This window comes from Kryptolebias marmoratus, linkage group LG16, assembly GCF_001649575.2.
Source record: "Kryptolebias marmoratus isolate JLee-2015 linkage group LG16, ASM164957v2, whole genome shotgun sequence".
NCBI classification, from domain to species: Eukaryota; Metazoa; Chordata; class Actinopteri; order Cyprinodontiformes; family Rivulidae; genus Kryptolebias; species Kryptolebias marmoratus.
In genome coordinates, this window is record NC_051445.1 from 14089007 (window position 1) to 14112653 (window position 23647).

Sequence of the window (23647 nt, forward strand, 5' to 3'; positions counted from 1 at the left end):
CTTAGCGGGGCCCCATCCGGAAATGACGTAATGTTTTTATTATTCCAGGAAAAGGACACGGGAAAGCCCTGAACTGCGTCAACAATTGTTTCTATGATACATTCGGGATTTTCGCCTCTGTTTAACATGACAGCGAGGTAAGTTCGCTATCTGTTTTATAATAATTACGACAAATGCGACTTATAGCATTTATATCTTTTCAAAACGCGGTTAGAAAGTAGCTCGGCGCAGGCCTTTGCGAACTGTTTACGTTAGCTGTAACCTTGTCCTCAGTTGTCGAGCTGGACATTTAAACAACCTTCTCTGGCTTGAGTAATCGCGTCAAATGACCAAACCTGGTGCGTTTTAACACTATGAGATAATGTTTGCCTCAGTAGTCAAACATTTATTACAAACATGTCTGTCACTGTGTTTAAAGGGTAACGTGTTTTTTTTTTCAAAGTATGTAGCTAACGGCACCTACCTAGCTAGCTAGCTAGCAGCGAAGCTAACTCGCCAAGATGTTTTGTTATTAGGCCTCACCGTTGACACTTGACAACTTCGGCCATTTTCTCTAAACCTTTACAAGATTTATCCATTTAGATTGGTGTGTTACTTTTACTGGTCCCGTCGTGAGTGACAACTTGGCTCGGTTTCCGTCCCAGGCCTCGTTCGAGTAAAATAAAATCCGAGGCCTACTGTAAATGGAAACTCCCTCCTGATGTAAAACTCTCCCCAGCGCTGTGGTCTCATTTTCAGTTTAGTTAAGTCTATTTCCTAAAGAAAAGACTTACTCATTAGTCTGTCAGATGAGCAGGTCATGAGTCAGTGTAATGCCGCTTAGTACTCATTTTGTGGTTTAAAGTAACTAAAATAAGACATTAGAAGCATTGTCTAAGACCACATTGCCATGACTAGCTGATTTAGGAAACAAACAAACATTACCCACAAATTACAGCACAACTGCCCATATTGTTATTTTCTTTATTAGTAGACAGGCATTCAAACCAATCTGAACTGCTGTTTATTTACTGCTGTCAAATGTAAGACAAGTGTCATTAATAACAACGTTTATACAAGTTCTCTCACTGGTAATATGTCTTACTAAGTAACATTTTATACCTAAAACAAAGCAGTAGACCATAGCTAATGTGTTTTATTATACATAAATGTAACAGAGCAACATAGCTGATAATCTTTATTGTTCTGTTGTAGCTGTAAAACTATTGAATCAAACTAAGTCACGTTTTTATAGCCTGCAAAGTTTGCAGACTCTCTTAATGTTTGCATTGTAGTACTTTTTTAGATTAAGAAATATATTTCCATAACTAAAATGTTATGAACCTTCTGATTGTCAATATGACAAGTATCACTTAAGTTGACAGCTTTAGTGCACTTACATTTTAATTTGGTCTTTTTGTGTAGCTGGTTCGTCTTTTCGCTGTTCTTTTCAAAGTTCGCATTAGCATTAGTGCTGCTGCTGTTTTGTTTTGTCATTTGAAAAAAAACTAACTTTTATTTGTGTAGGCGCTGCTGAATAATTTATGGATTTGTACCTGGACGGGACTTTGTTGAGCAAAAACATGGACACGTCGAACTTTGCCCACGTCATCTTCCAGAATGTGGGGAAAAGTTATCTGCCTCACGCCGCTCTAGAGTGTCACTATACCCTGACGCAGTTCATCAAACCACATCCAAAGGACTGGGTTGGCATATTTAAGGTGAGCAGTCGTCTTCAACATGTTATCAAAGCGTCTCAATGAAAAGAACAAGATTTGGTGTTTGTTGCATTCAGTGTGTATTCTGGTTCGGTGGCTACAACCTATTGCACTTTAATCTTATACTGTCTCATATTTTGGCTCTCTATTTGCACAGTGACATCTATGAATCTGTGATGGCGAACATGTTTGGGGAACTTTCAAATATTATACCACAGACAGAAAAAGATTTGGCTTTTTACCAAAAAGTTGAAACAAAGTACAAAGTCAGTCTTAAGAAAAACTAAGACCTGGTCTTTCTTTTATTAGAATGATGAGCTTGGCAGGAGGAGTGGATCATTTTGGCCCTCGCCACGAGCTTTGAGTGTCCCGTATGGATCTCATTATAGGGAGCACATTAAACTCAGTACAGTGGCAGTAATTTATTTTGGCCATGTCTGAAGTGTAGTGAGGCTCTTCTTGATCAACATGCTTTTTATCTACCAGGGGTGAGATGAAAGCTAAGATTAAAACAAAACGATGTATTAAAACAAAACACAAACTGAGATCAGTCATTTTGGCTTTCTTTCTGCTTGATTACAAGTCTTGTGTTAGGTGTTTGTCAAAGGATGGAGCTGAAGAGTTACAAACAGAAACATCCACATCCAAACTCTTTTGTTTGCAATCATGGGTGTTAAAGCTCAGGTATATCAGAGGTAAATGATGAAGGAGGTGTTTGAAAGTAACACAATATATTTTTTAAGTTTTAAAACACCATAAACCAATAACTCTTGGTGAACTCCTGTATTGATTTCCAACATATTGTAAAAGCAGACCTAATAAGTCAAATATTCAATGTGTATTTTAAGGAAAAACATTTTTTTATTCTCTGTGAGTATTTTATTGTCTTGAATTGTTAGAAAGTTTAAAATACTTTTTGTTTTGAGACACAATTGATGTTTTTTTATCTGCTTCTTGTTTGGGGAAAAAATGTCATTCTTTGTCTTGTGATTTGCAAATGTTTGAGTACAAAAGTTTGTGAAAAGCTCAGAGAGATCTGAGATCATGTAAGGTTACTGGAGGCGGATCAGGTTATTTAAGTTGTTTAAATTCTGGCTCAAGCACTCCTTTTGACCTGGATTCCTCAGTGCTTTGTGAACAGCCTCCAGGTAGACACCAACTGGCAGTGTCAAACTTTAAAATAAGTAGTTTCTAAGGTTTCCAACCTACAAAGCTCTGTTGGAAAATGTGGAGTGTAGGATTATAAATCTTTTTGAGGGTGTTGACAGATGAATTGTTTGGTGCAAACCTTTTTCATTTACATGGATACAGATACCTGGATGTGCTGTGCATCAAGTTGAGTTTTGTTATTTTAGTAACAAATTCAGTCAAAGCAGATTCCCTCTTAAATTTGTTTGAAAATCTTTTGTTTATCTAGGTGTAACCTTGGATCTTGATGATCTATTACACATGTTAAGGGTTTACATTAACATTAACAATGTCTTTTGGGTCAGTTTACTGAACTGGGATTTGCCAGTATGATGGATTGTGATAGCGCAGTGGTTCCCAACCCTGGTCCTCGAGGAACACCGTCCTGCATGTTTTCATTGTTTCCCTGCCTGATAATCACTCGCTCATTCAAATCAGGTGTGTCAAAGCAGGGGAACAACAAAAACATGGAGGATAGTGTTCCTCGAGGACCAGGGTTGGGAATGGTGTCATGTGATTTTTTTTATTTTATTTTTCAACATGTCATTTGAAATGCATAAATAAAATACTGTTGAATTGATTACACTGGAATAAATTCACCATCAACTGTATTTTTGACGATGAGTAGATATGAGAAAGGTTCTTGTTACCACATGAGCCAAACCGAGACATTGATTGTGCTCGGAACATTTTCTGCACTGCGACACGAGCAGCTCTCTCATTCATAAAAGGATTGTTGTCAGTGTGGCTTCAGAGAACAGAGCTTTATAATTAAACTGTCTCTGAGCACAGCCTCCCTGCGTGATTCATTAACATCTCACTCCTGAATCCATACAGTCTGACTGGCACATGGATAATGCATTGCCTCCTGCAGCAATATTCCCTCAAATTTCTGTCGGCATTCTTGCAGCATTGTGGCTTTGCTAAAAGTTAGTGAAAAGTCAACTTGAAACTCACTCACTGAGGTTCTAACTTCAGTTTTAGAGCTTTTCGCTCTTGTCCGTCATGCGTTATTGGCTCAGTCACAAATCTAAAGGTTCTTTAGTGTAGCCCTACACTGTGTCTCTGTCTTGTCCTATTTTTACACACACACACACACACACACCAGACTGCTATAAGTTCCTCTCAGTTTTCACCAAACACCACCTCTGCAGCTCTAATGAGTGGACTGGTAAGGGCTAGCCTTCAGTAATGACACTCACTAACTAGGCTCATGTTTTAATTGCTTCCTGTTCTTAACTGCTGGAGACTGGAACTGTGCTGCTAAAAAAAAAGTAAGGAATGGTTTGTTGCAGCACCGGAGCTTTCTATCTGTAGCTCTGATGAACACTCGGCGTCGTAGCTGCAGGCTGTTTGCGCACAGCTGAAACCTTCACTAAAAGGACTGTCTTCCTGCCTCTGTGCGGAAACATTTTCATGAGATTAGCTTGCGTAAATAATTTTTCCCATCACGCTACCATATCTGTGTTGAGGTTAGTTTTACTGGATTTGTTGTGGATGCACGTGTGCGCCCGTGTGTGTGTGCGCACACTTAAAAAGCAGCCCGCTCAATGTGACACTGATTTCTTTTGACAGTTTTATGACACCAGTCTGAAGTTATGGATGTATTTTCTGCACTCCCCCCCTCTCCCCTCTCATCAGACATCAGTTAACAACACATAAAATACATATAATTACATTTTGGTTTTCATTTTCAAGTTGCCTATGTATAAAATTTTCACCTATTTTCCTCTTCCTGTTAAAAGTGAGTTGTTGCTTCATTTCCACGGTCGGGCTTGTTCATGACAGGGGCCGGGCCACAGGCAAACTGTGACCGGGGGGCTGGGGGTTGAAAGATGATAATTTTCTTTTTTAGATGACAAATAGATGTGCTCCTACACTGTTATTTCAAGATAGATTTAAAGCTGATCATTAATTCAGTTAAACACCGTCAGTTTGACATATTTAGGAAGTGACATAGTGTAGATAAAAAAAAACCTCCCTGTTGGTCCTCCATTGTTATTATAGCACACTGATGTGGTCGGAGCATCTGGTTTATTAGATTTCCCTCACTGTGACACAGGTTGGTTGGAGCACAGCAAGGGACTATTACACATTCCTGTGGTCGCCTCTCCCTGAGAACTACGTGGAAGGCACCGCAGTCAACAGAACCGTGGTCTTTCAGGGTAAGATCATGCCATAGTTTTCTATAACTTTGACACCTTTTAATAACCACACATAAGAGAGCTGTTCAGAGGACCGTAAAAGGTTTAAGACTGAATATGTGAATATTGGGAAATGTAACACTATCCCCTCACATCTATGTCCTGGTGTTAACTACAGAGTTTATGTGTGTTTTTGCTTTAATGCCGCTCTTCAGAAGGAATGTAAAGTGGATGAAATAGAAGAAAAACATGTTTGTTTGTTTGTTTTTTTTAGAGTCTAACCGAGATCACTAGCCACAACACATCACTTCCTGCACTTTCTTAAATTAGTTTGAACTCTTTGTAAAAGTGTGCTCGTACTGATCAGATACAGATTAAACATCCTGCGATTTGCTTCTCTGTCGTGTAAGTGCACTGACTGATGCATGTTTTTTTATGCTTTGTTTGTTTCTTTTTTCAGGATATTATGTGCCCAATGACGATGGTGAGTTCTACCAGTTTTGCTACGTTACTCACAAAGGGGAAATCCGGGGGGCTAGCACACCGTTTCAGTTTCGTGCCAACAGCCCCTCAGAGGACGAGCTGCTGACGGTTGAGGATGAATGCAACTCCGACATCCTTGTCGTTACCACCAAGGCCGGCTTCCTTGAGGTACTTCACTTCACTTCACACACGTGTTAACGCTCGCAAGCTCAGCCATTTCTCCACCGTAACATAAAATAATCAAACGTTTTGACATTGTGAACACTTTTTTTTTCGTGCAGCAAAAGGTGGAGGAAGTCCAAAAAGAACGGGACGAGCTCCTCAAGAACATGGCCCTCCTGCAGCAGGAGAAGGAACAGCTGGAAGTGGAGAAGGAGAGCCTGCAGAAGGAGTGTGAGCAGGAGAAGGAGATCTGCATCCAGCTGAGAAGAGAAAGCCAAGTAAGCTCGATCCATTTTTGAATGCAGTGCTAGCATTAGGAAGAGGAAAAGTCACGATTGTTACATTAAACTGTAAAAGAATGTGTTCTGTATTTGATGCCAATTTAATCTGCAGCGAATAAAACCTATCTATTGAATAAAACTAAAAATACTGTTATTTCTATTCGCCGTAGATGTGGTGGTTTAAATTGGCAGCAGATACTGAACACATTCATTTATAGTTTTAATGTTCTTGACTTGGCCATGCAGTCTCTTAGCACCCCCTAGTGAAACCGTCCAAACACTCAGAGCAATCCAAATTTGTGAAAAGCTGGAAGAGTAAATCACGCTCAGACAAATATAAATGTCTGCATTATCAAAGTCGTCATTTCACTTTTTATAGCGTAACATTAAGTCTTAAAAGCATTGTCAGTAATAATTCATCGAGCCGTCCTGTGCCATAAATCTTCTGGTTTTAAAGGTTTTGCAGATGAAAATATGATTACAGCCTTTGTGGCTGTTAATTTTATGACTTTATTTTTATATGATATTTTTTTTTCTTTTTTTAAATGTGGTGTGGATATAATGAAAACAAATTTCTTCCCATAAGCAAATTGTTAAAATTTTATTTTGTTTTTCTTTTTTATGTCAATTTCAGAGTTCAAAACTCTTCTCAGAGTCATAACTTTTATTTTGATGTAGACTTGCATTTCAAAGACGATAAATTTTTATGCTTTGCAGTCGTTTTCCACAAGTTTAGACAGAAATGGAAACCTACCTACTTAAAGCAAGAACTGCTACTTTGTAATTTTCAAATTTCAATTTATCCAGATTCATTTCGACCTTTGCACAAATTTGCAGGCTACTATTTGAGTTGCTGTTTAGAATTATTCATTATAAATGAATAAACCGGCCCTGCGGTAGCTTGTTGGTTGACGCCGCGGTCTAGTAATCCTTCAGCTGCAGGTTTGTCCCCAGGTTGTGTCTGGAAGGGCATCTGGCAAAAAATCCAAAACAAAACAATTGCCAAATCTTTAGTGTAACTTCGCTCGCTGTAGCAATACCTGCAGAAGGAGGAGCTGAAAAAAAACCCCAACAACAACAACATTATAAAAATCACCAAACTGAAGTATTTAGTCATATTTTATTTGGTCGTTTGTCTGACAGGAGGTGCAGCATTCATCCCAGGCCCTTCAGGAGGAGAAGGAGGAGGTGAAGAGGAGGCTGGAGGAGGCCACAGCCAGAATTGTACAGCTGGAGGAGGATCTGATTGGAGTCACACAGAAGGGCCTTCAAAAGGAAACTGAGCTTGACAAGTGAGTTACTGCAAATGCCAATAAACTGCACGTTTTCTTTTTGTTATATCTTTACCGTAATTATGATGTAACCGTGCTCCATGAATATTGTAATAAAGCAAGATGAACATGTTTTTTTCTAGTCTGAAAGACAGAGTGAAGAAAATCACAGTAGAGAAGGAGGCGCTTGAATCTCACCTAAAGAATGAGAAAGATGAGAAGGAGCTTTACAAGGTAATCTGCTGTTATTTTTGTTGGTTTTAGAAGTTTCTGCAAGGCGTCACGCTAAAGCTAACGCTATAGTTTCTTGTTACGTCCTAAAAAGGTTGCATTCTAATTTAAAAATGAATCCAATATAACGATATCAAACTGCAACGAGTTCAAGGCCAGATATTCTGGTGTCACGTGTTCATTCTGTGAGTAAAGTTTGAAGCGGTATGTTAAACGCTGAACTTGGTGACAGCTTTACAATCTATACAAAATAACTGCATTGTTGGGTTTTTTTTAGAATCGCCAGACTTAGATATGCAGTTTGTCAACTTTTTTCTGAATCTTCCTGTTTTCCACTTTATGCTTCTGGGTTTATTGTGCGTAGTGGAACATTTTAGGCTAAACAGGGCATGCCTTATTCTGTCTCCTGCTCCGCCTGCTGTTTATGCGTCTTGTGTTGTGGCGGGTGCTGCACAGGAAGTGGGAGTGCCACATACTGTACTGTCACCACAGAAATGGAGCTGAAAGCCCGTATATAATTTAACTTGCGCCACCACACTGGGGCTGTTGCTAAAGGACACATTTATAGGCCCATCTTAATCTCTGTCTTGTGATTGAGGTCATGCAACATTTGTTTTAATAGTCTCATTTTAATACACTCTTTGATACGTGGTTGTGAACGGTGTTGTATAACTGAACCAAGAGGCACAAAGTTTGTCTTATAAACTTCTATAATGTTTTACTGCTTCTGCTGTGTGTGTGTGATGGGGGTGTCTGCGCTTGATTTTTTTTTTTGCAAATGCATCAGATTCACCTGAAAAACCGGGAGCTGGAAAACACCAAGCTGAGTGCTGAGCTGCAGATGCTGAAGTCGGTGGATGTAAACAAGGAAAACACCATTGCTCAGTTTAAAGAGGAGGTGGGCCGCCTGCAGACATGCCTTACAGAGAAGGAGAAACAGTACAGAGAGATCCTGGCCAAAGTTTCCCCCTTGGTATAAATAACTTTTTCTTTTTTTCTTTTTTTTGTTAAGAAATTACACAAAGGTAGACTAAGACGAATAATATTAAACTTAGCTAAAATTGTACTTTCAAGAATAATTATTAAAATATAACTGAAAAGAAATGATCTTATCTAATTAGGCAGTTATAGTAACTGTTACTTCTCATGTAAGACATTTTCTTTCCTCTGGCAGGGAGACATGAAGACCCTGAAGGAGCAGCTGCGGCAGAAAGAAGAGCAGCTCCAGGCCAACCAGCAGCAGTCCTCGCTGCTAGCTGCCGAGCTCAGAGATGCCTCCAGCACCCGAGACCGCACCATGTCTGAACTGTACCACATGAAACTCGAGGCGGACGCCTTTCGCAAGGCCAAGGCTGAAGCTCAGGCCCAGTGTGTCTGCCTGGAGCTTCTGGTCGAGCAGATGAAGGCAGAAGCCAAGCAGGAAGCGGTAAGGATGAGGACCAATGAGAAGGGAGTTTAATGTCAAATTCTACACACAGCTGGATAATAGGCGACCTGTGTTTACTGCAAGACAGTTAATAAAAAATACTGTAAAGAAAAGAAAACTGCGTTCTTTACTGAACGGGACCACTTTTAGTCAAACAGTTTTAATAAAGATTTGTTTTGTGCATTTACAGTCGCATTCGTCTTTTCCAGTGGCTCATTAACTTTGTTGTTATAAACAGGTTAAAGTGGAGGAAGAAGCTTCCACGGACACCGCTGTCGTGGCAGAGCTGCAGAGAGAGGTGGAGGACCTGAAGCTGCGGCTGCACATGGCTGCAGAACACTACAAAGAAAAGTACAAGGAATGCCAACGGCTGCAGAAACAAGTGCTTAGACTCTCTGAACAGCAAGGGGTAGGTTCTGCAAGAAACCAGCCAGTCTGCTTTACTTGTGTCAGCTAAAAAGAAGGAACAGTGCGTCCATTTTGTGTTAATGCACGCCTGCTCATTAAATCTTAAAAAACACAAGACAAAAAGATTAGAGACATCTATCTTTGTGAGCATTTCTTGTTTTCTTTTTAGAAAGCAAACAATGATCTCTAGAATTGGCACGTTGTAAACCAGCTGTTTTTGGTTTTATCGATAGGAGGTGAGGAAAAGCTCAGCACCCGAGGCGGCTGCAGTCCCTGCATCAGGGAGTCCAGACACATCTGTGCCAGGTATCCATTGTGTGTGAATATAATCACAGTTGCTACAAAAAGCTTATAATATGCAAGTTGTTATCTGTATTTAATCTTGTTTTCCTTTTTTTAAACTCACTTGACTTATGCTTTTGTTTTTAATAAATGAATTTTGTTTGGTTCTTTGCATGTTCAAATAAAAATAAGTCATCCCTACACCAAAGCAAAAGGTCACACAGAAGATCTGCAAGACAAAAAACAAAACACGCTTTTACAATCTTGAAGACTTCACAGTGTGAACATATTAATCAGCTTATATTATAAGCCATGATTACATTAGATTATAAACCTCAATGTTTTTAACTCACTGCTAAGACAAAATTCCATAAATTAAAACTAAAAATACTGGAAATCACCTTGATGACTTTGTCTTTTACTGTTGAAAATGCTGAAAGGAAAACACACACCAGTCATAACTGTGGTCTCTCTGTCTTCTCCTGGCTTTAGGCAGTCCGGGTTCTGCTGATCCCATGTTGGAAGCCATCATCCAGGAGAAGCTAAAAGGCATCAGCAGGGAGGCGTCTGACAGGAATGACAAGTACAGAAAATGCAAGCAGATGCTGATGGTAAAAAATATATATATTTATTGAGTTTTTTGCTTGATATGCAATGTGCGCCTGTAGTGTAAAGCTCTAGTATGGAGTGATGGAACCAGGATGCCCAATGTTTGTCCCGCTACAGGAGGAAAAGGACCGTAGCAGCACGTTTGCTGACGAGTTGGCCAAGCTGGATTTGAAGTTTAAGGAGCAGCTGAAGACCAACGAGAATATGAAGTTGCAGCTGGCAGAAGCAGAAGATCGTTACAAGGTTGGTACGGCCAGAGCGCTGAGGCTTTGCATGACGCAGGCCGACAGCGATGTTCTGGTGCCTTCAGAGCCGTTCAGTCGACGTGTTTTCACCACTGCGCGTGGCTGGTCTAGCTCAAGTATTGAGACTTTGATGCTATCTTTCCCCCCTGAACACGGTTGCTCTGACAGTGTTGTTTATGAGCAGGCCCGTCTGCGAGACAACATTTTACTGCTGTTTATGTCAGGCTCTGGAGACAAGCAAAGCTCGGCTCGGGGGAGTCCTCTCTAGTTGCACGGCTAATGCTGTGCTTGGCTCAGGTCAGGCGGGTATTTGCTTAATGTTTTGGAGGAATTCAAACAGGTTATTTTTTGCTTTGATCAGTATTGTACATAAATCAGACTTTAGCTAAAGGAAGCCATTTATGGCTGGGATCAAATAATGGCAAATACTAAGGTCTGACCGTATTTCAGTGACACGTTTTTCAATCAGCAGAACATTAAATGGAAGAATAGAAAGAAGCCTTCTCATTTTTGTGTGTTTGTGTCCTCCGTTTCCTCCAGAGCCAGGTAGCTGAGAAAGGACGGGAGCTGAAGGAGCTGAAGGACACACTCGCGCTTGTTGTGAAGGATAAAGAAAAACTGGAGGGGGTGAGTGACAACTTTTATTCTGCCTTTTATAGACCTCTCTAAAACTTCCCTGAAATATGTCATGCTCCTGCCATTTTCCCTCATTCGGTCTAGTCTGTGTTTAAAATGCCTCTAATTGTAGATGCAAACTAAATGAGTTCTTAAATTCCACTGCATTACTTTAAGACCACAGTAAGGCTCTTCCAGACCTAAAATACCAATTCCAGTTAATGCCGGTACAGTTCAGAGGAGTGGAGTCACACTATTTGTGGTTTAGACTGTAAATTAACTTGGCGTCATCAAATGACATCAATAAAACAGAGTTTTACTTTGTTAAAATTAATGTTTTTTTTAATTAGGGGCCAAATAACCTGGTTGTGTAAGACAAAAAGCAAGAGCCTACAAGCTTGCTGTGATACAACACAGTCATGTATTGTTTACCTTAACAGACTGTCTCATAAAACTTGTCCACTGTAACAATTTGTTTTGATTGCTGCTGCTGTGTTTCCAGGAGCTCCAGAGGAGTAGCAGCAGGAAAGACGATCAGGGGGCCGCTGAGAAAATCGCTTTGGAGGACCTTCCCAGTGTGCCTTTAATCCTTCAGTATCCCGTCCCCTACGCCCAGGACACCCCAAACCCTCTGCTGGTTTCTCAGAGCCCTAGCAAGCTGCACTTCGGGAATCCTTACTCAATCTCAGAATCAAAAGGTAAAAGCTTGTTGTTTTTGGAAGTTGCATGTATTTTCCCCAAATTGTCGCAGGATTGTCGTCTTTTCCTTACGTTCACTAATTACTGTATGTCCCAGCAGACGATACGGAGGAGGAGGAGTTCTTGGACGATCAGCCGCTGAAGCTGCCCCCTGTGGGTCCACCCTCCTGGGACAGCAATGTGGTCTGTATCCAGCCCACCCGCAACCACAGCCGGCCAGAAGACCACGAGGAGTCAGAGGAAAACAACAATGTGAGGCTTTCTCCACGGAGTTTAATATTCACAAATCATCAGTCCCTTTTCACCTAGCTGCCGCAGTTCTGACATTTAGACTCAGTTCAGTTTATGAACAGTGTATTATAAAACCTGATTAGTGTCATAATGAGACGACAGGTAATTGTCAAATCTCGAATCTCTTACTCTGCCTCTTGTTCTTCTTCATGCTATTCCAGTTGCTTTTTCATAACTTACTGTATTTTCTTCAGATGTTAAAGCTATAAAAAACATTGTTACATATCATCAGTCACCCTCTACGTACTTTAGACAAAAGGCACCACAAATACTTTTCCAGCAGTGAGAACATATCACAAATATTGACCGACTTTCTTTTTTTATACTTGAAAATACAACTACAAATGTTTTGGGGGTTTTTATGAACAGGGCTAAAGTTTCAGTTCACTTTTATATTGTTCATCGTTTCTTTGTCTGTTTCCCTTCTTTCTTTTAGGTTAATACCGTTGAGCAACCCGCAGCAACAGAGACCCGTAGCTCATTTGTGAATGATGGACAAAATGCCTTCTGCTTTGATCCCAGGTAACGAACCTCCCCCCTCCTCCCCCCACGCAGCCACATCTCCCATAAATGCCATCCAGGTTTACCACTCCCCAGCCTGTGCGTTGTAACTTGTCTTACATGTTTAGAACCACACACCCAAATTTGTTGGCATTAGTTAAACAGCGGGCCACCCACCTCGCATCAGACAGATGCTCTTTATTAGCCCGCTCTTGTGGTTTTGCTCAAATCGTTGCCCGACTGCTACCTAACAGGATCCCTCTCTTCTTTCTGTGCCCTTTTTCTTTCCTCGCCTGCTGTGCTCTCTCCCTTCACGCCGCAGTATGGACATGAAGCGATGTCCGCTCTGCGAAGTCATCTTCCCACCCAACTACGACCAGAGCAAGTTCGAGGAGCACGTGGAGAGCCACTGGAAAATCTGCCCCATGTGCAGCGAGCAGTTCCCGCTGGACTGCGACCAGAAGGTGTTCGAGAACCACGTGCTCACTCACTTCGACGGCCACCTGCTCAACTTCGACTGACGGGAACAAGACATCAGCACATCCAGCCCCTCCACGTTCCCGTCGGCCACTGAAACAAATCACCCTAATCTCTCCTTTGCATGTGACTGTGTGAAGATCCTCTCTTAAGGACTACTCTGACTTTTTGCTTTCTTACTTAGAGATCCACTCGGAGATGACATTTGAAAATGACGTTCTAATTCAGTACGTAATGCAGGGCTTAAGAATCAGTTTGCAAGGCAATTTGTTTTTGTTTGTTTGTTTAAAAATTTCCCTTCATTTAGATTTTAAAAGATAAGACTGTTTAACACATAAATATATATTTTAAAATGATTTCAAATGGACTTGGTTCTCTGTTAGACTACAGGATGTAACTTATCAGGGAAAGAGATGAGTGTTTACCAAACAGACATTTAAAACATACAAATGCTTCCCCCTTTGCTTTGCTGTTCAAGTCATCGATTTATAGAAAGCAGCTTTGGTGCACTATATTCAGTCAGGGAGAAATCTTCAGTAACTATATCCATACATGATTATATACCTTCAGATCATCTATTTTAGACGATTTAAAGACAACAATATTGTGACAGCCTCGATACTTTGTGCATTATGTAGATTTGATTTTGTTTTTTTTAGTAGGTTTCCTTTTCGTTTTGATTCTGATTGTCTCTTAAAACAATGTTCTTCATATCGGCTAATCAGTGCATGCTAAGCTTCTGTTAAATTCCCTTCTTTTGCTCTTTTTTCTTTTGCATTAATAAGTTATTTCATTCATTTACAAAAAACAAAAACAAAAGAATCTTTCATTAGTTTAGTGAGTTTCATGTATCTAAAATAAAACTAATAAAGTCTCTTCGAAGTCGAATTGTCTGAACATAATTATTAAACCGGAGTCAGAGGAACACAGACTTTTATTGTGAAATTCCTAACAAAATTTACATGAAGCAGCTTTTAAAGAAATACAGTACATCTATTTTTTTTACAAGTTGTTTTTGTTTCACACAAAAAATACACAAAAATAAGTTTAATGCACTTACAAGGTGACAATACATTCACTGTACATTATTTCAAAGACTTCTCCCCATGCTGACAGTACAAGAATGCTATAATTCTCAGCTGATTTAGAGAGATTCAACAATAACATTCATGGCATGGAGACTATATTCAATGGCACAGACTCCCCTTCCCCAATAAAAAGCTGGAACACTGCATAAAATGGATGAGACTGAATACAATCATTTCATCTGAAAACACAACATATCAGATGAAAATATATGCATATTTTGATCTGAATGCAGTCAACAGGCAAATGTTAACGTTTTATCATCTATGGGAAAAGAAATATTAAAGGCTTTGGAGCATCTCTTCCATATAACGGGAATGGATTGAAGATGAACCCGTTTCTAACGTGAAAATACCAGAGTGGTGTCAGGAAACCCATCGTTCAAAGACAATTCAGAACACTGTCAAGCTCTAACTCATTTCAACTTATTGAGCTGAAGAGGAAAACAATAAACAATTTTAATTTGTAGGTTTAGGCACCAAGTTACTGAAACAAAAACCTAAACCTTCAGGCTCCCAAAAAGCAAAGATTTGGCATACAACAAAACTAAAAGACTTCATCAACAGATACTGTTCATCTGCGGTAGACACTTTTTTTAAAAGTCTGATTTTTCTTCTTTTGAGCTTTACTAACTCCTTGTCCTTAGATTTCACATCATGCTCAGCGATGTGGTTTTATGGCTTTCATGCTGTAATATTGGCAACGCATCCAAATAAACACCAAATTTTGTCTTTGCAACAAGTTTTTTAACAACACAGTGATCATATTTATGAATAGCTTCTTTTGCAAAATCTTTAAAAGGAAGCCACAAAAAAAACAAAACATTTTGTATTAAGTTAAAACTTTGTAAACTATAGCAGCTGGTAGAGAGAAGGTGGTGCAGTGGTAAACAATCCTTTATCCCAGCTTTTATTTAAACATCCTGTTGATGTGGAATTCAAACTAACAAATATTTAGAATCCTTCTGTAATAAAATGTCAACATCTGAGTTGTTATTTGTTATTTTTGATTCACATTTAACAGTGTCCCAGCTTTTCGGATCTTGGGGTTTTCTATATTCTTATGTCACATTTCTTTCTGCAGTTACTTGCTAATAACATTGTCATCATCATTATTATCACTCAGTCTTTAGGAATGAAAAATACTGTGATTATGGCACAAAACAGGAGTTGCAGGTGATCCTCAATGGCCTGAAAGTAAGACTGTCAAAGTCAGTGTGCTGAACTTTTGGCTAGGTTTTGGCCATTTTTTCTAAATTAATTTTATTGTGGTCATCAAAATGTTGTCTAACGACACCAACACTGTAATGAGCAAACTGGCCGACCTCCTCTGAAGATACGTTAGGATGAACTCTCAGACTAAAACCGCTTAAACTTCTACGATTTTGGAATGTTTTACAGTCCGAGGCAACTCCTGTTCACACAGAAATCTCACAATACTTAAAACACTGGACATGAACGACGTGCAAGTGTCCACTCATCATATACATATAGATATCTATATCTATATATAGATATAGATATATATACACACACACACACACACACACTGGAAAGAAGGTTCTGGCAAAATGCTAATTTGCTTGGCAACATCTATAAAAAAGTGCTTCAATCACTTGCTGTAAAAGCAGCAAGGAAAATCTCTTAGTCCTAAAGAAAGGGATCAGAAACACGAGGAACAATGAAACAGTTCTCACTAAACATCCTCACCGCTTTTCCAACACTTAGGCAGGACTTTTGGAGCGGAAATGCTTGAAGGAAATTACCTGAGATCATCGTTTGGTGCTCCAACTCAAGTGCTGTAAAACTGACCAAATAAAAGGGGGGCAGGGGGGTTCTTTGAATTCTTGTCATTAAAAAAAAAGAAAAGTACCAACAACCGATTATTCACATCGCGGCTGACGGGTTCTAATGCTACAACATTCATTTATTTTCATTCAAATCTGTCATGTTTTAGTCTCAAAAGAGACACAGTTTGACACCACAGGGGGCAACGTTTGGTGCTTTTTTTGCAACTTCCCCTCAGCAACAAAGATCACCAAAAAAAAAAGAAAAAAAAGAAAAGAAAGTCAGTTAAATGATGTTTTAAATGTGCAAAATATAAAACACTGAACCAAAGAGAAATTAAACAGCTTGAATAGAAATTAAAGTCGAATAATCTATGATACAATTAAAACCTAGTGTTGGAAAATGGAATGAGGGTGAAATAAAAGTGGGCTGGAGAAGGCTGATAGGTGCGGGACAGAAGAAGAAACTACTGCTGGTGACGGTGAAGCTCAGATGGGTGCTGAAATGACCTGAGGGACTTCACTCGGCCTCTTACTGCTGCATCTTTCGGAGGACATCTGCAGAGACGGGCGGGTGAAAGTTGATGGTGTGGTGGCGGAGACCCTGAGACGTTTTGTAGCTCTTCCCACACCGGCACTTGAAAGGTTTGCGCACCCTGATCTGGGTCCGGTGGCCGTTCTTGGCGTGATACTTGATTCCGTTCACATTCTGCAGGGAGACGAATTTAAAACATTTTAGACAGTCGAAAAACCAAGACGGGCAATAAATCCAGCGTTGGTTGAACCTTTTCCAGCAGCCTTACATGAAGAAAACATAATAAACCTGTTTATTATTTCATCCAGAGGAGCTGGATATGGTAGCACATAAACTTTGTCTTTAGGAGAATAAAGTTTCTTCAGACTGAACACTAAAAAGCTTTTGTTTACAGATTTTGATAATTTCATAGAGACATTTATTTTGAAATAGAAAACCTTATCAAACAATACTGACCCAAAGATAAAAGAACGCCACACTCCAAATGTATAGGCATGATGTAGGGAATAATCTGAGTGTCCAAGCATTTGTCTTATGTTGCACAATATCCTAAACTGCATGAAGTGTTTGGACCCTCCCCAAAGAGTTAGCAGCCAACAGAAGACATTCTGGCCCCAAACAGATGCTAACTACTGCCCTAAACCTCAGACTAAGTCATTACCTATAACTCTGTCATTCACGTCAGCAAAGCAATTTTTCTCAGGCTGCTCAGATTTTATCCCAACCACACACACCAGATGTGGATGGAAAAATCCTATAAAACTCCATATCGCTAAAGTGGACTGTATGTATGCATCTAAGCTGTTGTGCTGTCAACAAAAAAACAAAACAAAACCTCTTTTCCACCGTCGACAAAAAGACTGACTCATTTCAGTGGAAAGAACCAAATTATATCCCACACTTCTTTCTCTGGTTTTCTTGCGGTCTTGATAGGAAGGCTAAAAGCATCGCCGAGACATGTTTTTCAAACGGTGTTCTTAAAGAATATACCTTGTATCTCTTCTTACAGCCTGGAACGGGACAAGCGAAGGGCTTCTCGTCTCCTCCATTCATGCACATGGAGCTCAGGATGGACTCGGAGCTGATGGCGCTCTCTGTGGTCCACGATTCGTCGCTGTCAGATGCCTCGAACTCTACGTCCTCTTCATCGCAGTCACTACCTGTGGGAACAGGGGAAAATAAAAAGGGTATACCCGTTTATCGACTTCTTCGCGGACTTAACAGTCCTGGTCTTTGAGCATTTGAGCATTCAGGCTGACAATCATGAAGCTTTCTCAGGATATTTTCTGAGGCAAAGTTTCCATTTCCTCTTCTTTTTACTGTGTCAAAATTTAAGAGACACACAAAAAAGATATGGAAAGGAGCACATGGGGCACATGGAGCACATGGCACAGGAGCACATGGGGAAATGTTACACATCAGAAACAAAACAAAAAAATCTTGTTATATAAATGTTAAAACAGCTATTTTTAGCCATTTATGTGTTTGCTAAGTCTACTTATCTGTGGTGGCCACCTTCAAAAGGTAATCAGTTGTAGATGTGCACTTTCTGAGAGTTTCATTAAAGTTCGCCCTCGGGTTCACGAGGTATTTTGCTAACAAGCACACACACAGACCCGTGCCCCTGTGAGGTAATAAGGACACCTGGTAACGAGTCTCACCTGTAGGCGTACTGCTGCGGAAGGAAGAGCAAGGCGTGATGGGTGGGGTGACCGGAGGGGTGAGGTTTCCACTGGTGTGGCGAGGTGGAGTGGAAACGTTGCTGCGGGACAGATTTCCAGTCAGAGACAGAGACAGCTTGGGCTGCACCTTCTTCTTCAGGGCCTCATGTTCTCGTCTCGCTGCATCTGTCATAAACCTGGTATCAAAAGAATACAGAATTCCTTCATATTTGTTTAAAAAACAAACACAGAGTTCAGTCATCAGCTTGGTGCTCTAATGTTGCTACTGTAGATTTAATGCTCGGAAAAAATAACACACCAATCGGGTTTATGGGGGACAGTAAAGTCTTTGATAAATGGGTTTAATAAAACTAAAATGTTAACACAGACATTGTTAAAGCAATAGTGGAATTAACAAATTAAGCGATAGCCACATCAAGATGTGTTTGCGAAGGCAGGGAGACGGCGGCAGACTCCGTTGTGTTGCATAAGACTTTTAAAGCATCTATTTAAGCCTCATATCAAAGACAGCCGGGATGAACTGAGAGCAGCGAAAAACCTCAGCTACACAACGCCGCAGACATTCATTTAAGCAGTGCACCAGATGACAAATGAAACTGTCAGCAAAACCTCTTAAAGGAGCGCACTGCACTTCCTGTGACACGGTAGTGATAAATCTTGATGTGGAAAAACTTCAGTTTTGGTCAAAGGTTTTGCATTAATGGGATCTAACTTGTTCATATTGGAAGGAAAAGCATTCGTCTACCTGTTGATGTAGCTGAGAGCGACATATGTCGGCTGCTGCTGCTCCTGCTTCTCCAGAAGACAGGGGTCTGTATCTAAGCAGGCAGAGAAACAGAAACATTAGAAGAATCAGGAAGATAAAACATAAGAAGAAAAAAAAAAAATCGATTTTGTTACCTACAGAAACGCTGGCAATAACTCTGTGGTATATTATATTTTAGGCTTCCCCTTTCATTTTTCCACTTTAAGCTCCTTATAAAAGGTTCAACAGCTAGCACTTGTAAGTTTGATATGGTCCATAAATGCCAACGTGTTAATGAAATGTCACAGGTTCACATTCAGAAAAGTAATTTTAGTGAATTTTAGCTCATTAAGACGGTCAGAATAAACTATTTCTCCAAACTGAAGTAAAATAAGAAGCTACCTACAACGTGTAAAATATTATTTGCTTGTAACAATTCCACAGAATTTTGCTTCAAAAGACCTGGATTATTCCTTTATTTAAATAACATGATAAGAATAATTTTGGGCTTGACACCTCTGCATAAAAAATATGCATGGGATAATCCAAACAAGGTGAAGTTCCACTGTAATATCAATTTACAGCTTAAAGGTTAGTAAAATAATAATCACTGTGCACCTCAGAAATGCATTTTGTGGTCGTGCTGGTGTAAATTTTCAGTCATCCAGGCCATGGTAAATTCAAAAAAGGTTAAAAAACAAAAACAACTGGACTTCTGTTATGTAACTGGACATAATTAAGGACCCTAATGAGCCTCTATTGTTAGGAGTGTGGGAACAATTTGCAAGCAGTCCAGCTTACATCACATCTCAGCTTTAAAAGCTCAACTCTGCACTCTCTGTTTCTGAACTGAGAAAGCTCCTCGGATGAGAAGCGAAACATCTTGAACAACAGAATGGAAGTCCAATTGTTTTTGTTTTTTGAACCTTTTTTGAATTTATTTTGTGGTAGTATATATTTGTGTTTAAGAACGCACTATGTCATAGTTGGAGCTCTGACATGACGGCCACCTGACTGTGAATCAGTCACGTTCCCCCCGTCGATACTCAGGTGTTAACATAGAGCGAGAAAGTGTCATCCTTCTGTGCTTTTCACTGGCATGTTTTCCAAAGGCTGCCCCGCAGACGCCACATTGCTCGCACATGACCACGCTTGGCGCATTCCGCGCTCCGCTTTCCCAGCTCCACACGTTCATCCTGCTCGGTGGTGCTAAATGTACAACAATAGCCAATCTCCACACCCCGAGGTGAAGCACGTCCGACTTCAAACGCTCGTCTCGTTGCCGGCTGTGAGGGAGAAGAGCGATGCCCCATAAAACAACATTGTGTACGAGCAGAGCCTCCCTGTCTGCCTCTGACGGTGCTGCGAAGGCCTGCTAACCCCATGTGGTTTGTTTCCATCCAGCGCGCTCATTTAGTCAACACTTCCACCTAAGGCTTTTGGTAACATTAAGTTTTATTGTTCACAGGCGCATTAACAACGCTGCTATTATTATTATTATCTAGATGATATAATTTTTAAACAACTTTGGCAATAACACAATAACACAAATAACACAAAAAAAATTGTTCAGAGTTTTTGTTTAAAAAGTAACTTTGTCCAGCTGTAATTAACTATTGAGTCACACTTTGCTGCCATAAACTTGGAATTATTTTGTTCCTTGTTCTGACTCTGTTAAAAAAAAACAACTAGTAGGCCACAAAGAACCCTGATAAGACTTAGGAAGAGTGTTTTCATAGAATGTACATATTTGAAAATTATTTACAGTTCACTATAATGGGTAGAGAAACCTGTTTCCAGTACTTGCACGGTATCTACAAGGGTAGGAACAGAGCTGGATATTAAATATCAATATCTTTAACACTGAAAGTCAGTATTTTTACAAACTTCCCTAAGAAAACTAACTAAACATTGAGAAACTAAAATATGTCTAAATGTAGAACAAAGGCCTATGTTGAGACGGACGCAATCAAATTTGAAAATTTCAAAAACGAAAGAATAAAAACAAACTCAAAAATATCTCCTTTCAATTTGTTTTCTACGCTGGCCTTTTAACGCTGCTACACAACTTAAACATTCTGACAGTAAAGCGTTTATGGTGTACTAGCATTTGTTTTCACAACAGTTTAAAAAAAGTTCTGTCATCAAAATGAAACACATTCAAGGTGGAGTTTTGTCTCAGTCTTCCTGCAACCGTGTCTTAAAATACGCAACAGAACCAGGTTGATGTTTTCGAATTCATGGTTTTACATCTCCACACGGGCCAGCACCCGTAAACTCTTCTTCTGCAGCGATGTCTTACTGATGCCTACAGAGAGAGGATTTTGTTAAAAGAAATGTGGACATCCCTTAAGAAGATGTCAAATTTCATTGCTTTGCCCTCTATAGGATCATAGATGTTTAGTTAAGGCTTTACTGAAATTCTTCCTGATTCTTTGAATCATTTAATGAAACTATGATTTGTACAGTATGAATATGCAAACTTTTACCAAAGAAAGTTTTTTCACACATTTGATACGGTAGATTCTCAGCTGCTAATCAGGAATAAAATCACCTGCCTGAAAAGACAATTATTATCAAATTACTATCTAAATTCTAGCTCTGAGTTGCCATGTTTGAACTATTTTCAAATGTACTGAAAGGTATAAAATGCAGACATTAATATAAATTACAAACAAAACAAGAAAATATGCATTTTTTTGGCGTGCTGAATGGATTAGCTGAAATTTGCTGAAAAGTTTGTTGTTGGTAAAGAAGCAAAACAAACAAACAAACAAAAAAAAGCTAAAAGTAGCAGAAGAATACAAAAACAGAGCAAGGACGATGAAGCAGATTTCATCGAGAACAATGTTTTTGAAGGAAGTGAAGAGATCTCAGTGTATTTCTACGGCAAAAAATATTTGAAACTACAGTTAAATATTTTGAAAAGCATAAAAGTTGCAAAACCTAAGTCCTTAATGAGCTGAACGTTTTGATATATGAATGGTTAAAATAGAACAAAGCATACAGAAGTAGTTAGATTGCAAAAAACACATGATAAAATAAAAAAAAGAGGAAAACAACTGTGTGAATCCTGAATCAGCATTCACACAATTACAGATGATTCTGCCAATACCAGCTCCTCTCCCCAAACCCCATTTGGGAACCACAGTGAATGCATTTGATTTAGAGGTCTGACAGAAGAAAAACCCTATCAGAGAGAGCAACAAGACATAGGGCATCATAGTTTTAGTAAATAAAGCCAGATTCTTTGGTTGATAATAAACATGTTGCATGATCATATGAAGCCGATGATAACAGCTCATACCTGAAAACCTACAGCTCAAGACTTTTCTCTAAAGTCGTATGCAAGTGTTTCATTAACAGTGGATTTATCCCTCCTGTGAAAGACAGCACACCTCTCTCTACTTTCCCATCAAAGTCAGGGAAACAGAGGGCAGGAGACGCACGTTCATTATGACGATGTCCCCCCCCCCCGCCAAAACCCAGAGGCAGAGCAGTGTCCCCTCTGAGCCTGCAATAATGGTACACGTGTGTGTGAGAGAGTCAACAAGAAATCCCCGCAAAGATCCCTAATGAGTGTCTGGACGTGGAGCGGCGGTCTGCTCAAACGGCGGTGGATCAGTCCGCTCCCACACTCTGTAAATCACACACGCCTCAGGTGGGGAACTGGAAAAGGAGGCCTGCGGGGGGACCCCCCCCCCTCCCTTCCTACACAGCCTCTGCTGTTCCTCTGGGGCCACCATCAGTCGGAGACCAGGAAGAAGGTGCCTCAAGTAGAGATGAGAACAATTCTAATCAAACCGCACAGGTGGTCCGCCTTGGTGGGCGACTACTCGAGGACTTCTGGGAAACTTAAAAACAAAAACAAAAAAGGTATTTATTTACCACGAGTCGTTCAGAGGGCAAACAGCCACTTCCTGCAAACTCAGGTGATGTTTACGCTTGTGGTGATGTTCCAGGTGTAGATTAAATAAAACAGATTGAATCTACTGCAGATCCTAAAGCAGGACTTTTTATCTTCACTAAAATATCTGTGCTAAAAAAACATTCCTGTCCACATTTCAGTTTTGTAAGTTTTGTCTGAATAACCATTCAAATAGGCTGACCCTAACAAAACAGACATAATTATCACCGGCTGCCAAAAGCAGGGATACGGTTTTTGTCCATGTCTGTGTGTGCATTAATGTATTTATCTGTTAGCAAACCACTCAAGATAGTTGCAACAGTGGACAAAAGTTAACAATAAAAGCACATCTTTATGACGATTTAATGTCTAATAAACCTGACAATGTGAACACTGATGCAAAAAATTAGCTCCTAGAGATGGGGGGTCGGGACCCCACTGTGTGTTGTGACGCTTCAAGTGTGTGTAGGGTGGGGGGGAGGGGTCTTGGGACAATCTGAAGAAGTAAATTTAATTCTAAAAATGATTGCTGAGAACTTATGTTGCCCTAATTTGAACAAGAGATTTTAAACTAAATGGATAAGAATAGTATCACGGTTGTTAAGGCTAAACATGTTGTCATCATGTCCTTGTTTAATCGGCTTATCAGCAGCGTTTGTACACTTGCTGTATGAGTAAAACCCTATGGGCAAAGCTTAGCGACTGAATTAGTGGCCTCAGCGCATCGACACATAACAAATGATGCCATGACATAAAAAAAAAACAGCAGCAACCCCTGTGATGTTCTGCATCAGGATGGAAACACAGCACACCTTCCCGACGCCTGCTGCCCTCTCATAACAAGCTTCCTCACACACAAACACAAGCGAGCACACCAGACGCACTCGCTCTCCCTC

General features: G+C 40.0%; 2 protein-coding genes across 2 annotated transcripts in view; one reads left to right on the forward strand and one right to left on the reverse strand.

Annotated features, from left to right (window-relative positions):
• tax1bp1b (Tax1 (human T-cell leukemia virus type I) binding protein 1b) lies at window positions 1–13898 on the forward strand. Its single transcript, XM_017426554.3, has 18 exons — window positions 1–137; window positions 1507–1700; window positions 4948–5050; window positions 5490–5680; window positions 5794–5952; window positions 7099–7247; window positions 7370–7460; window positions 8245–8430; window positions 8632–8883; window positions 9122–9292; window positions 9525–9597; window positions 10066–10184; window positions 10300–10425; window positions 10968–11054; window positions 11545–11740; window positions 11842–11993; window positions 12469–12554; window positions 12856–13898. The coding sequence occupies exons 2-18, from the start codon at window positions 1524–1526 to the stop codon at window positions 13052–13054; spliced, it is 2517 nt and encodes an 838-aa protein (XP_017282043.1). The 5' UTR covers window positions 1–137; window positions 1507–1523; the 3' UTR covers window positions 13055–13898.
• jazf1b (JAZF zinc finger 1b) overlaps window positions 13660–23647 on the reverse strand; it is a 15003-nt gene continuing 5015 nt past the window's right edge. The window contains exons 2-5 of the mRNA XM_017426555.3: window positions 18845–18917; window positions 18079–18275; window positions 17408–17577; window positions 13660–16591 (exon numbers count right to left, since the gene is read on the reverse strand). Coding sequence (XP_017282044.1) covers window positions 16415–16591; window positions 17408–17577; window positions 18079–18275; window positions 18845–18917 — 617 coding nt within the window. The 3' untranslated portion in view covers window positions 13660–16414. The remainder of the gene's footprint in view (window positions 16592–17407; window positions 17578–18078; window positions 18276–18844; window positions 18918–23647) is intronic.

Coding starts and splice junctions, on each gene's coding strand:
- tax1bp1b (XM_017426554.3), top strand. CDS start 1,524: ATGGATTTGTACCTGGACGGGACTTTGTTGAGCAAAAACATGGACACG. Junction 7,461..8,244: donor ATGAGAAGGAGCTTTACAAG/GTAATCTGCTGT, acceptor CAAATGCATCAG/ATTCACCTGAAAAACCGGGA. Junction 11,994..12,468: donor AGTCAGAGGAAAACAACAAT/GTGAGGCTTTCT, acceptor TCTTTCTTTTAG/GTTAATACCGTTGAGCAACC.